We start from the raw sequence: 15,930 nt of genomic DNA, 5'->3' as shown, positions 1-15,930 counted from the left end.
TGAAGTTGATGAATTGCTCAACCTCCTCACGGGAGCATGAGGTGGCACCAATGCAGTCATCAATGTAGCGGAGGAAGAGGTGGGGCGTGGTGCCGACGTAATTACAGAAGATCAACTGTTCTACGTAGCCAACAAAGAGACAGGCATAGCTGGGGCCCATACATGTGCCCATGGCTACCCCTTTGGTCTGGAGGAAGTGGGAGGATTTGAAGGAGAAATTGTTAAGGTTGAGGACCAGTTCGGCCAAACGAATGAGAGTGTAGGTGGAAGGGTACTGTTGGGGACGTTATTTAATTCTGTAATGGGCTGTGAGTATCACTGGTTGGGCCAACATTTATTGCCTAGTTGCTGTAGAGAAGGTGGTAGTGAGCTGCCTTGTTGAACCGTTGCTGCAGGTTGATCCACAATTCCATTAAAAAGGGAGTCACAGGATTTTGACCCAGCATGGTGGGCTGCCTTTTTGAACCACTGCAGTGTGTTTGATGTTATTTGATCCATAATGCCATTAGGGAGGGAGTTACAGACTTTGGAGTGATATTTCCAACTCAGGATGGTGAGTGGCTTGGAGAGAAACTTGCAGGTGATGGTGTCCCCATATATCTGCTGCCCTTGTCTTTCAAGATCGTCATAGGTTTGGAAGGTGCTCTGTAAGGATCCTTGGTGAATTTCTGCAGTGCATCTTCTACATAATACACACTGCTGCCTCTGAGCATCAGTGGTGGAGGGAGTGAATGTTTGTGGATGTGATTTGAATTGAGTGGGCTGCTTTGTTCCTGGATGGTGTCAAGCGTCTTAAGTGTTCCTGGAACTACACCCATCCAGGCAAGTAGGGAACATTCCATCACACACCTGACTTGTCGATGGTGGACAGGCTTTGGGAAGACAGGATGCAAGTTACTCCCTGTAAGATTCCAAACCTCTAACTCACTCTTGCAGCCACAGATTTTATATGGTCAGACCATTTCAGTGGTAGCCCCGAAGATGTTGATAGTGGGGGATTCAGTGATGGTGATACCATTGAATGTCAAGGGGCAATGGTTAGACTCTTTCTTGTTGGAAATTATCATTGCATGGCATTTGTGTGGCACGAATTAAACAGCCAAATGGATGATAACTGGCTTGAGGTGGGACTCCCACCATCAGACACACAAAGTCCCACAGAAGAGAGCTGCCTGCTAATCATAGACCAGCAACTATGCACCACTGGCAGCGTCATCAGGTGTGCCCCATCAACAGTACTGCAATGAGAGTTTGAATGTGAGCTGAGACTGGAGACATGCAGGAGTGCATCGGGTGTGGGGGCTGAGATAAATAGACCAGAAAAGAGGGAAAGCCTATGGTTGATGGGATGGGTGTTGTTGTGGGATGAGGTGGAAATTGCACCTTGACTAGAATCTCTGATAGGTTCAGATGATTGGTTAATAGAGGCTCCCTCTCTCCTGTCTACCTGCCAGCTGCCACCTAAAGAAAACCATTAGCCTGGGCCCTTTGTGCGCACCTCTCCCATCACTGCTTTAAATCCCAGCAGCCATCTGAATGGTATCACTTAGATACTCAGTGGCCTCCACTGGCCAAGGGCTGCCCCTTGTCACCCAATCTTCAAGGATTGCAGTGAAATTATTCCAATACTACATCACTGCACAATGCATGCCCACTTACTGGCTCATAGGATAGTCTAAGGGTGAACCCACATGTTGGCCACTCCTACATCTTGCACTTGACTTTATCCAATCTTACAGCACCAGAAGATAGCCATTCAGCCAGTTTGGCCTGTTTGGGTTCCTTAACCCGTCCCATTCAATCACTTTCATATACTTAAATGAGAGGATGACAACTTCCACAAGAACCAACAGGCAGGTCAGAAATTCTATTGATTGGAGAAGGTTACTCTGAGTTCAAGAGGACGGAAAGAGAGCAGGGAAAGAGAAATTCCTGAGTTAGTGACTCACAATGTGGGCTCTGCTTGAGAATGTCTCATGGCCACATTGTTCTGTGTTTGTCAGCAGAGGCTGAGTGGAACACAGAAGGTTGCAATAAGACAATGGTGCTTCAGATCCCTTTGCACTTCGGTGAGAAGGAACTTGTTAGAGATATTTAGGAGGCATTAAAAAACTTTCGGAGATGTAAAACAATTGGTTGTGAATTGACATTCCCCCACACCCCAACCCCAGCACATACCAGAGCAAATATTCTTGCCCCTCGCCATGAATGGAAAGGATGACCCAGTGGTAATCTCTTTGGACTAGTAGTCCAAAGGGTCTAGGATAAAGCTCTTGGAATGTGGGTTCAAATCCTAGCTGGTGGATTTTAAATGCAGTTTTTAAAAATTCAAGCTTGTTTCTGAAATAATGAGTACAACAGCTATTAACAATCGTGGTTAAAGCCTATCGGCTTGACTAATGTTCTTAAGGGAAGTAAATCTGTCTTCCTTACTAGGTGTGGCCAACATGTGATTCTAGACTCACAGCAGTGAGGTTGACTCTTAACTGCCCCAGAAATGACCCAGCAAGCTGCTTAGTGCAATTAGGGATGGGCAGCAAACGATGGTCCAGCCAATGAACTTCGGTCTCCTTATCTCGGGAAAGATATCGTTGCAGGGATTTCTTCCAGGGATGGCAGGGCTAACCTGAGAAGTGAGATTGGGAAAACTGGACCTGTACTCTAGAGTTTTGAAGAATGAGAGAAAATCTAAGCGAAACTTTCAGAATACTGAAAGTGATCGACAGAGTAGATGCAAGTAAGATGTTTCCCCTGGTTGAGGCATCGAGAACCAAGAAACACGATTTTTAAAATAAGGGGAATGCCACTTGGATCTGAGATGAGAATTTTTTTTTCCTTAGAAGGTTGTGAACTTTCAGAATTATCTAATTCAGAAATCTTTGGAAGCTCAGTCTTTGACTACGTTTGTGGTAGAGATTGATAGATTTCTGATTATCCCCATAAACCTTTATGAAATTGAGAGTTGAAGTGTTTGATTAGTCATGATTGCATTGAATGGCAGGACAGGCTTGATGGGTTGAATGGCCTTCTAGCTTGGCCAGCAATGCCCAAGTCCCTTCAACAAATGGAGAGGATCAGGCTTCCTTCAGTGAAGGATGTGGTCAACGAAATTTTTTTTTAACAACAAATTTCAGCTTAATGGGTCAGTGTAATTGGTGTCAGTATTTTATAAAGCTCACTTTAAATTTCCACACAACTGTGATAGGATTTGAACATGCTGAATCGGGTCTGTACATTTCTAGCTGTAACATAACCACCACATGATCGGGCAAAATGTGATGAAATAAAGAAGGACTGCAATACGAACATTGCTTAGTAAGGCCAGTTTGACTAATCAGCTAAGATACACGAGCACTTCTCTATCCTGTTTAGGTTGGCATAAATTGGAGTTCTAATTAATGACAAAATTAGCTTTAAAAAAACTGACTGTTTTCATTTTGATCCCTTTGTCCTCAAAGCATTCCAGTCTGTCCCTGCCCATTGATGAAGGAAGGCCTCAGGCATAATAAGGATATAAAGCATTGAAGCACAGCCTTAGGAGGGATTGACCACCCACATTGGCCATGCTTGGATTTGTCAGCTCCATTATGGTCAGGCCCTTCAAGCTGTTCCTCCAGCCTAGCCCTCTCTCCCCCAGCCCAGCATCAGATGGCCATGCAGGAGGAGCACAGGGACCGAAAAGCACCCAGTTTAGCAGCCCTCTCATACCATGGGAGGGTCACTGCACTGAGGCAAGTCCTTGATCTGGATCAAGACCTCAACACTACTGCTGGCCAGGGCACATCATGAAGCAATTCTGTGCATGAGTGACCACCTCCAGAGTCAAGGTTGTAAGACAATTGTGAGAGGTAGCTTACATTAAGGTTTCTTAGATTCTTGAAGTCATTTTCTTTTATCTCTGTGATCTTGTTGTTTTGCAGGTCCAGCAGTGTAGTATCTTTGGGAATGTCCTTGGGCACTGTGGTTAGACCTGTTTTAGAAGAAAAATTGAAAGAAGTCACTTTTGGATGTCTGCACCCCATTTTTAAAACTTACATCAGCTTAAGTGGTAGTTCTCTCGCCTCAAAGAGACAATTGCTGATTCCAGCCTTTATTCTAGGCTGACACAAAATGAAGTATTGTTTTGAAATGCAGATACCTGGTAATCATAGAATTGCTAAGGGGCAAAAGAAGGCTATTCGGCCCATAATGTCTATTATACTGGCTCCCTACCAATTTCCCATAATCCTGCATGTTATTTCTGTTTAAATAATCATCCAATGTCCTCTTGAATGCATCAACTGAGTTCAGGAATGCAGGAACTGAGGCAGACAATTTATGAAGAGCAAGCTCTCACAGATCATGATCAAATGGTGGAGCAGACTCGATGGGCCAAATGGCCTAATTCTGCTCCTATATCTTACGGACTGAACTACGATGTGATTTAGACTAGATAATTCAGCCTTTTCTTTCGTGTTGTTGGGATAAGGGATCAGTGTTGGCTGGGAAACTATGGAGGAAAGCCCTCCTGCTCTTTATTGAAGCATTAGCATGGAATCACTTGCATCCACCAATGCAAGATATGTACAGTCATAGAGTCATAAAGATGTACAGCATGGAAGAAGACCCTTTGGTCCAGCCCGTCCGTGTCAACCAGATATCCCAACCCAAACTAGTCCCACCTGCCAGCACCTGGCCCATATCCCTCCAAACCCTTCCTATTCGTGTACCCATCCAAATGCCTATTAAATGTTGCAATTTTACTAGCCTCCATCACTTCCTCTGGCAGCTCATTCTATACATGTACCACTCTCTGTGTGAAAAAGTTGCCCCTTAGGTCTCATTGATATCTTTCCCCTCTCACCCTAAACCTATGCCCTCGAGTTCTGGACTCCCCCACCCAAGGGAAAAGACTTTGTCTATTTATCCTATCCATAACGCTCATGATTTTGTAAACCTCTATAAGGTCACCCCTCAGCCTCCGACGCTCCAGGGAAAACAGTCCCAGCCTGTTCAGCTTCTCCTTATAGTTCAACTCTTCCAACCCTGGCAACATCCTTGTCAATCTTTTCTGAACCCTTTCAAGTTTCACAACATCTTTCTGACAGGAAGGAGACCGGAATTGCATGCAATATTCCAACAATGGCCTAACCAATGTCCTGTACAGCCACAACATGACCTCCCAACTCCTATACTCATTATTCTGACCAATAAAGGAAAGCATACCAAACACCTCCTTCACAATCCTATCCTGCTGCGGCTCCACTTTCAAGGTCTCTTTGTTCAGCAACACTCCCTCGGACCTTACCATTAAGTGTATAAGTCCTGCTAAGATGTGCTGTCCCAAAATGCAACACTTTACATTTATATGAATTTAACTCCATCTTCTACTTTTCAGCCCATTGGCCCATCTGGTCAAGATCCCGTTGTAATCTGAGGTCACCTTCTTCGCTGTCCACTACACCTCCAATTTTTGTGTCATCTGCAAACTTACTCACTATACCTCTTATGCTCGCATCCAAATCATTTATATAAATGACAAAAAAAAGTGGACCTAACACCGATCCTTGTGGCACTCCACTGGTCACAGGCCTCCAAACTGAAAACCAACCCTCCACCACCACCCTCTGTCAGTGAACTTGCCAGTTCTGTGTCCAAATGGCAAGTTCTCCCTGTATTCCATGAGGTCTAACCTTGTTCACCCGTCTTCCAAGGGGAAACCTTGTCGAATACCTTACTGAAGTCCACATAGATCATGTCCACCGCTCTGCCCTCATCAATCCTCTTTGTTACTTCTTCAAAAAACTCGATCAAGTTTGTGAGATGTGATTTCCCAAACATCTTCCTCATAAGTCCCAAATGTGCATTAGCAACATAAAGGGATCAACAATGTAAAGAAGCAGCAGAGGGTTTAAACAGGATTGCTGATGACCGATTATTTTAATGTAAAAGTTGCTCTTACACCAAAACAATGCCATTCAGTTACAGGAAATTCAGAGCCTTGTGTGGAGGAAGGATATTGGTATTTATTCAACAATGTGAATGGGGAGATTAGGCAATGGAATAAATTACATCCTCAGGCATTCTAATTCTGCAGCTTCAATTTTCTCCACATCTGATTTCACGATACACATCACTGGAATTAGTTGATTTATTTTAGCTACAGGCACTGCTAACAGTCCCTTGTAACTTGCTGGTGCACAGAGCTGGAAATGAATATTTGTTTGAGTCCTGCCGTGTGGCTGCTCTCACTCTAACACTTTTGCTGAGTATATATTCATTAAAAAATTGTTCATCTGAAGAACCAAATTAGCGTCTCTTCCCAGCCCCCACCATTCTTTTTCTCTTTGGAACTTAAAACAGGCAAAGCTCATGTCCCAATGCAAATTGTTCCTCTTATGGCAACATGTAATTCACTTAATGTTGTACAGATGCTCTGATAACATAGCCCCAGGATTGGAGGTCGAGTAGATTACTGACAGACACATGTAGTTTAATTGAAGGCACAAAACATTGAATGCACAAAATAAACCTTCCTGCACAGAAATAGGCCTTTGGAACAACTTGGCTGTGGCCAAACAAGCCATTAGGTTCACAGGCAATTCAGGATGGCAATAAATGTTAGACTTACCAGTGACGACCACATCATAAGAATGAATTAGAAAATAATGTCAGTGCTTATACCTCACATAAAGCTCCTCCCACGTATTTGGCATATCTTCCTATCTCTTTCATTTTTATGTAATTAATTAACTTTCCTTCAAATGCACACATTTAACACCTTAACTACTCCTCGGGTTGGTAACCACTCTTTGAACAGCAAAGTTTCACCTGAATTCCTCATTGCATTTACATAGTTCACCATAGAAGCAGGTCATTTGGCCAGCTTCCTCTTAAATTGATTAGATTAGATTACTTACAGTGTGGAAACAGGCCCTTCGGCCCAACAAGTCCACACCGCCCCGCCAATGCGCAACCCACCATACCCCTACATTTACCCCTTAAATGCATCTGTATCGTTCACTTCATCAATCCCTGTGTAGCAAGTTCCACATTCTCACCACTCTTTGGGTAGAGAAACTTCTTCTGTCTTCCCAATTGGATTTATTGTTGACTGAGCTTGTATGATGGCCTCTGGCTATGGTCTTCCCCACATGAGGACGTACTTGCTCAGATTTACAAGCATTGGAAATCACTGTCTTCCCTGAATCTTGGAAGATATCTTCAGAGATGAATAGTCCACAGTTTCATGCAAAACTCCATCATAATATTATAGATTCAGGGGAAAGACAAGCAACCCCTCCTTTCTCTGGCACTGTCCAATCTGAATGCCAGTGAATGGGTGAGTGGAGGAACAAGTGAATGGTTTCAGTGGGTAACATAAGTGAATAGGATGGGCAGGTTAAGGTGGTAGATGGGTGGGTTGGTCAGGAACTAGTCAGGTCTAGTTGTGAAAGGGAAAGGTGGGGGAACTTGCAGTTTGAACAGATAGTCAAATTAGGTTAGGGGAGTGGCAGACAAGGATCAGAATGGGTCACAGGAGTCCATTCAGGTATGAAAAGGTGAATGGGGGTGGGATGGGTAGGCTTATAAATAGGTCAGGGACTAGTTAAATTAGGTAGGGGAAGCAGTCAGGTAGTGGGGAGTTGTCGGGTGTAGACGGTATAGGAGTGTACTGTGGTTGTGATAGGTAGCCAAATTGGGTTGGAGGGGGAATGGCAGATGTTTAGGATAGTGGTTTGGGACCTCAGTTCTGGATGTTAGGCTAAGGTTTTCCTGTAAAGCATTTCGTGGGTAACAGAAATAACTGAGTCAGAACTGTTGGAAGTCTCAGACTCTAGCTTAGGGTCAAAGACCTCGATGGAAGATCTTGGAAATTGCCCATCAGAAAATCAAATTTTCTGGATAATTCTCATGGATTTCAGAGCATTGGGACCTCCAGTGGGGCCCACTGCACATCATTCGTTGTAAGTATGGTCTTTCATGATCTGGAGACCAGATATTTGGATGACTCTCTCCTTATCCAGTTTATCAAAACATTTCATACTCTATTAGGTCAGCCCTTAGTCACCATTTTTCCAGAGAAAAGGAACCCAGCCCAGTCATTCCTTTCCCAATGTGTATATCCACAACTTTCTGGAATCATTCATGTAAATCTTGTCCACACTTTCCTGCCTCTGATTCTTGCTTATGATATTACTGTCTCCAATAGTGAGGCAGCACAGTGGCTCAGTGGTTAGCACTGCTGCCTCAGCACCAGAGATCCAGGTTTTATTCCAGGCTTGGGCGACTGTTCAAAGATGTGCAGGTTTAGGTGGATTTGCCATGTTAAATTGCCCATATTGTCCAGGAATGATCTGGTTAGGTGGATTTGCCATGTTAAATTGCCCATATTGTCCAGAGATGATCTAGTTAGGTGGATTAGCCATGAGAAATGCAGGGTTACAGTGATAAGGTAGAGGGGTGCAATTCGCTGGGATCCTGACTGGAGGGTCAGTGTGGACTTGATGGGTCGAATGGCCTGTTGCACACTGGAGGGATCCTATGATTGGTAATCAGTTGAAATAATTATGCAACAATTACTCTCTCAAATATTCTGAAATTCAAAACCTTCCCTTTACTCTTACTGCACACTACTGTAAGTAAGTACAATCAAACCAATAAATAAAGGTTTAGCTTAACATTTCAATTCAATTGATAAGTATCTCAAATTTATAGCTTCAAGCTTAGTACTCCAGTTTGAGAGAAAAACCTTTTTAGATTAGATTCCCTGTAGTATGGAAATAGACCCTTCAGCCCAACAAGTCCACACTGACCCTCTGAAGAGTAACCCACCCAGACCCATTCCCCTCCCCTATATTTACCCCTGACTAATGCCCTACCACTATGGGCAATTTAGCATGGCCAATTCACCTAACCTGCAAATCTTTGGATTGTAGGAGGAAACCAGAGCACGCAGAGGAAACCCACGCAGACATGGGGAGATTGCGCAAACTCCACACAGACAGTAGCCTGAGGCTGGAATCGAACCCGGGTCCTGGCACTGTGAGGCAGTAGTGCTAACCACTGAGCCACCGTACCACCCCACTCAACAATCCCCTTCAACATTTTAAAAATTTCAATCTTCCTTTCCAGAGAATATAACTTCAGATTTTTTTAGATTTAATTATCTCAAATGATCTACAATTGGCAAGAATAGGGGAAGGTGGTGGTGTAATCATATCATCTCTGGCTAGCAATCCAGAACTCCAAGCTAATGTTCTAGCAACATGGATTCAAATCCTACCATGGTAGGTGGCAGCAATTGAATTCAATAAAGTCCATATTACAGAGGAGGAAGTGCTGAATGTCTTGAATCACATAAAAGTGGATAAATCCCCAGGACCTGATCAGGTGTACCCTAGAAATCTGTGGGAAGGTAGGGAAGTGATTGCTGGGCCTTTTGTTGAGATATTTGTATCATCGATAGTCACAGGTGAGGTACTGAAAGGCTGGAGGTTGGCTAACATGGTGCCATTAGTTAAGAAAGGTGGTAAGGACAAGCCAGGGAACTATAGACCAGTGAGCCTGACGTCGGTAGTGGGCAAGTTGTTGGAGGGAATCCTGAGGAACAGGATGTACATGTATTTGAAAAGGCAAGGACTGATTAGGGATAGTCAACATGGCTTTGTGTGTGGGAAATCATGTCTCACAAATTTGATTGAGTTTTTTGAAGAAGTAGCAAAGAGGATTGATGAGGGCAGAGCGGTAGACGTGATCTATATGGACTTCAGTAAGTCATTACACAAGGTTCCCCATAGGAGACTGATTAGCAAGGTTAGATCTCATGGAATACAGGGACAACTAGCCATTTGGATACAGAACTGGCTCAAAGGTAGAAGACAGAGGGTGGTGGTGGAGGGTTGCTTTTCAGTTTGGAGGCCTGTGACCAGTGGAGTGCCACAAGGATCGGTGCTGGGTCCACTACTTTTTGTCATCTATATAAATGATTTGGATGTGAGCATAACAGGTATAGTTAGTAAGTTTGTAGATGACAGTAAAATTGGGGGTGTAGTGGACAGCAAAGAAGGTGACTTCAGATTACAACAGGATATTGATCAGATGGACCAATGGGCTGAGAAGTGGCAGATGGAGTTTAATTCAGATAAATGAGAGGTGCCACATTTTGGGAAAGCAAATCTTAGCAGGACTTATACACTTAATGGTAAGGTCCTAGGGAGTGTTGCTGAACAAAGAGACCTTGGAATGCAGGTTCATAGCTCCTTGAACATGGAGTCACAGATACATAGGATAGTGAAGACGGCGTATGGTATTGGTCAGAGTATTGAGTGTAGGAGTTGGGAAGTCATGTTGCAGGACATTGGTTAGTTCACTGTTGGAATATTGCGTGCAATTCTGGTCTCCTTCCTATAGGAAGGATGTTGTGAAACTTGAAAGGGTTTAGAAAAGATTTACAAGGATGTTGCCAGGGTTGAAGGATTTGAACTAGAGGTTTACAAAATTATGAGGGGCATGGATAGGATAAATAGACAAAGTATTTTCCTTGGGGTTGGGGAGTTCAGAATTAGAGGGCATAGGTTTCGGGTGAGAGGGGAAAGATATAAAAGAGACTTAAGGGGCAACCTTTTCACTCAGAGGGTGGTACGTATATGGAATGAGCTGCCAGTGGAAGTAGTGGAGGCTACATTTAAAAGGCATCTGGATGGGTATATGAATCGGAATGATTTGGAGGGATATGGGCTGGGTGCTGGCAGGTGGGACTGGCATCTGGTCAGCATGGACAAGTTGGACTGAAGAGTCCGTTTCTGTGCTGTACATCTCTCTGACTTTATGACTTCAAGTCTGGAATTAAAAGCTAGCCAAATAATAACCAATGTTAAATTTTGTAAAAGTCCATCTAATGCCCTGTTGAGAAGGAAATCTGCTTCACTTACCAGGTCTCGCCTACATGTGACATGTAACTCTTAACTGTCTTCAGAAATGACCAAGTAAGCCATCCAATGTCAAGGGAAATTTGTGGTGGGTGAAAAAGTGCTGGACTTGCCAGTAATGGGCAGATCCCATGAAATAGTACAACAGAATTGGGTGGATACCTGCTGACATATTCACACGTTATGATTGAGCAAACCATTCAGTTCTGACATAATAGAGATTCCTGTTTGTTAATTATTTACCGGTGATTGATTTTGAATAAGCTCTATTTCAATAAAAGACCAAAAATATTTAATCAAAATGGAGCTGGACAGTCACAACTTTGGTCTCTGCACATCCTTCATTCCATTTTCAATCCAGAGACAGCAGTTTGTCGGTTAAGAAAAAGCTAAAGGAGAAGAGGCCAGCACACATCGAGGACATTATTGGTTGACACAAACTGAAGCTACCTCACATTTCCTCATCAGTACAGGGGTCATATTCTGACCCACGCCACTCTCAATCAAATCAAAGAGAAAGTTTTGAATTTCGGAATGTTTGAGAAAGTAAACGTTGCACAATTATTTTGAGTGGTTAGCCGCTGGGGATAGGAATACTGATTGCTGATCGTCACACCTTCAATTCTGACCTTCTATTGACCCTCTATTCCCTTCAGTCTAAACTGGCTCTGTGCTTTCAGCTGTCAGAACCCTATACTCTGGATTTTCCTCCACACAGCTCTCTGACCTCCTATCTCTCTTTCCTCCTTTTGAGATGCTCATTAAAACTTAGAGGAGAAAGTGAGGTCTGCAGATGCTGGAGATCAGAGCTGGAAATGTGTTGCTGGAAAAGCGCAGCAGGTCAGGCAGCATCCAGGGAACAGGAGAATGAGGAAACATTTCCCCTCCCCCCACCCTGTCTCAGTCAAATCCATCAAATTCAGCACCGCCTTCCTAACCTGAGATCTTCTTCCCAACCTCTCCGCCCCCACCCCAGTCTGACCTATCACCCTCACCTTGACCTCTTTCCACCTATCACATTTCCGACGCCCCTCTCCCAAGTCCCTCCTCCCTACCTTTTATCTTAGCCTGCTGGACAAACTTTCCCCATTCCTGAAGAAGGGCTTATGCCCGAAACGTCGATTCTCCTGTTCCCTGGATGCTGCCTGACCTGCTGCGCTTTTCCAGCAACACATTTCCAGCTCATTAAAACTTACCTCTTTGAAAAAGCCTCTTGTCATCCAGAATCATGGAACTTTGCAGTGCAGGACGACACCATTTGACAATCATGCCCCTGTACTGGCTCCTGAAAGAGTTACCAGCTAGGCCCATTCTCCGGCTCCATCTCCAGTAGGCCTCTAAATTCATCATTTTTAATTATATATCCAGCTCTCTTTTGAAACCTCCTTTGGAATCCACATCCACCACTCTCCCTGGCAGCACATTCCAAATCCTAAACAGTCTCTCAGTAAAGAAGTTTCTCCTTCTAACTCCCAGCTCTCTTGCTGACAATCTTGAAATTGTGATCTCTAGTTATCAACATACCAGCAAGTGGAAACAGAATATCCTATTTTACTCTTTCAAATTTTTTCATAGTTTTAAACACCTCAGTAAGGCCACCTCTTTACTTTTCTCTATTTCTAGCTCCCATTTCTCTAGTCTTTCCTTATATCTAAAATCCCTCACTCCTGGTATCATTCTTGTAAATCTTCCTTGATGTCATTCTAGAACTTTAACATCCTTCCTTAAATAAGGTGCCCTGAATTGAACACAATACTCCAAATGATTTGCAGAGGTTAAGCATCACTTTCTTATTTTTATACTGTTTGCCTCTATTTATAAACCCAAGGATCCTACAGGACTTCTTAACAATTGCTTCAATTTGCTTGGCCACTTTCAGAGAATTATGCACATGAATCCTGCAGTCTTTCTGCTCCTGCATTTCCATCAAAGGGCCTATATTGACTCTCTGTGTTTCTTTTCCCAAAATGCATTATCTTACATTCTTCTGCATTGAAATTCATCTTTTGGGTGTCTGTTCCTTCGGCCAACTTGACAATGTCCCTCTGAAGTTGCTAAGTATCATCCTCACAATTCACTATTCTCTGTAGCTTAATATCATTTGCAAATTTAGAGATTTTGCAGTCAACACCCATCTCCAAATTGATCATATAAATCAGAAAAGGTAAGAACCCCAATACTGATCTCTGGGAAATGCTGCTTTCAACTCATCTCCAATCTGAGAAAGCTCCAGCTATGCCTACCCTCATTTTCCTACATTTTTACCCAATTTATAATCCATGCTGCCAAGGACCCATCAGTCCCAAACATTTCTAATTTGTTAACCAACCTGCCATATGGCACTATATCAAATGCTTTCTGAAAGCTCAAATATACAGCACTATCCTCATCCACTGCCTGTATCACCTCATCAAATTTATCAGGTATGATCTGGCTTTGAGAAAGCCACATTGATTGTCTAGTATTAACTTATTTTTCTCTAAGTGTATGTTTGTTTTATCCCATATTGTGGCCTCCATCAGTTTTCCCACTATTAATATCAAGCTAGCAGGTCTGGAGTTTTCTGAGTTATCCTTTGCCCCTGTCTCAAACAACAATATCACATTTGCAATCCTCCAGGCCCCCAGGGCAAATCTTGTGTTCAGAGAGGCCTGGAAAACTTCTGTCAACTGCTCTGCAATTTGCCCCTTTACGTCTCTCACCAATCAAGGGTGCATCCCATCTGGGCCTGGCGACTTCTCTACTTGGAGAAAGTGAGGACTGCAGATGCTGGAGATCAGAGCTGAAAATGTGTTGCTGGAAAAGTGCAGCAGGTCAGGCAGCATCCAAGGAACAGGAGAATCGATGTTTCGGGCATGAGCCCGAAGAAGAGCTTCTCTACTTGGACTGCTACCTGTTTTTTTAGCACCTCTTCTTTATCTATCACTATACTGCCCAGTTGCTCAATACCCACGTTTTCAACAGGGCCTGTCACAGTAAGTTGACATGATGTTTAGTGTCAAGTGTTGCTTGATCTTATGAGCGTTCTTGGATTATTTCACATAAGGCACTATGTAAATACCAGGAGCAAGAACAGTTGCTGTTTAGAATGGAGAAAGAGAAAACTATAATTTTTTTTCCATACAATGGCTACTGCACACTATTCAAATTTGTTAATGATTTTAAAATAACACAGAAAGAAATCTTCATTAAGTTAAATGATACCTATGGGAAACACCTCAAATTGAGCTCAGTCCACTATGCACGAACCTTGACTCTGAAGACAGACACATAGCAGCCCAATAAAAACATTTTTCTTTATTAATTTGAGAGATGTGGGCATCACTGGCAAGCCCTTCATTTTTTACTCATCCTAAATTGCCCTTGAAATAGAATGGCTTATTCAGGCCATTTCGGAAGGCAGTTATGAGTCAACCACATTGCTGTGGGTGTCACATGTAGGCCAGACCAGGTAAGGATTGCAGATTTCTCCCCAAAAGGACATTGAAGTTAGAAACATTCCACTGTGGAACCAGGCCATTCAGCACATACCAACCCTCCAAAGACCATCCCTCCCCAGATCCACTCTCTACCTTATCCCACACAGCATTCCCCATGGCTAATCCACCTAACCTTCACATTCTGGACACTATGGGGAATTTAGCATGGCCAATCCACATAACCTGCACATTTTTGGACTGTGGGAAGAAACCAGAACACGCAGAGGGAACCTGTGCAGACATTTGGAGAATATGCCATCTCCACAAGTCGCCTGAAGCTGGAATTGAATCCAGGTCCCTGCTGCTGTAAGGCAGCAGTGCTAACCACTGAGCCACTGTGTCACCCATCAGGGAACCAGCTGGGGTTTTTACAACGACTGGTAACAGTCGTCATGATCACAGTTACTGAGACGAGCTTTACTTTCCAGATTTATTCATTGGATTCAAATGCCCCAAGCTGCTACTGTGGTATTTGAACCGCAGTCTGAAGAGTATTTGTCTGGGCGTCTGAATTACTAGTCCAGTAGCCTGCTACCATCTTCCACTAATCCTCAGCCCGTATGACATCTTTAGCAAAGGTGATAACTATTTAAAAAGGAGTTTTCAGGAGAAAGAGCAGAGAAAGGGGATTCAATTTAATAGTTCCAGTCTGGATGTGAGTTAAAAACAACAATGGATCCCAACCCAACTGGTGAAGTGTGAAACTGCTGAACTCCTTTCCTTGATGGCTGCTGTATTTACAGAATGCAACATTCCATACCTACACCTCCTGTGAACAGCAGCCCCTCTGTATACAATTTTGAAAACCCATTAGATGCAATTAAAAATTTGACGAAACGAATCAGTGAATACCCCTTAATGCAGCAATGCTACAAATATCAAATCTTTAAAAAGAAACTTATACTTTAAATCAAAATGTTGTTTTGGAAGGGATGATGCATTCCAGCATTGTATTTAAATGTATCTAAATTTCACCAACTGCCATAATGGGATGTGAAACCAGAGCTTTTTTGGGGTTTTTTTGCTTAGACTTCTGGATTACTAGTCTAGCAACATTATCGCTATTTTTGGATTACTAGTCTAGTGCCAGCGCCATTAATTCTGGATTACTGGTGTAGTTACAAGTCTAGCGACATTACACCTCTTCTGGGTTACTAATCTAGCATCATGACCACTGCACTGCATCTCCCAGTTGCTGCATTTTAGTAAAACAACTGCTCGTTATTTTGGAACTGTTTTGTCAAACTGTCCTACAGGCAGATAATGGGAATCTGTGTGACTCCTCTGCGTATCTGATGGTTCAAAATAACACAAGTTAAAACCTATCAAGAAGGAGTGCTTTGCAAACAAAATGCATAATCATTTATTTTTTTTTTAAAAAGGTAACAGGTACAAATTGCTTTTTGTTTATACCATGGCTTTGGGTAGACAGAGTATTAAGAATCCTGTGATTTGTACGTGAATATTTAAAGCTGTATTGTTGATTTGATCACTCTTGCAATTCCTCTCTGGATGGAAATACTTGTGCTCACAGGCTCCAG

The 15,930-nt window shown here is 43.1% G+C and overlaps 1 protein-coding gene across 1 annotated transcript in view; it reads right to left on the bottom strand.

Annotated features, from left to right (window-relative positions):
• dcn (decorin) overlaps positions 1 to 15,930 on the bottom strand; it is a 74,137-nt gene that overhangs the window by 26,514 nt on the left and 31,693 nt on the right. Inside the window, exon 3 of the mRNA XM_043709904.1 lies at positions 3,858 to 3,970. Within this exon, the coding sequence (XP_043565839.1) occupies positions 3,858 to 3,970 (113 nt within the window). The remainder of the gene's footprint in view (positions 1 to 3,857; positions 3,971 to 15,930) is intronic.

This window comes from Chiloscyllium plagiosum, chromosome 19 (genome assembly GCF_004010195.1).
Source record: "Chiloscyllium plagiosum isolate BGI_BamShark_2017 chromosome 19, ASM401019v2, whole genome shotgun sequence".
Classification (NCBI taxonomy): domain Eukaryota; kingdom Metazoa; phylum Chordata; class Chondrichthyes; order Orectolobiformes; family Hemiscylliidae; genus Chiloscyllium; species Chiloscyllium plagiosum.
Note: the sequence above shows the minus strand (reverse complement) of the source record. Positions and strands in the feature narration are given on the sequence as shown.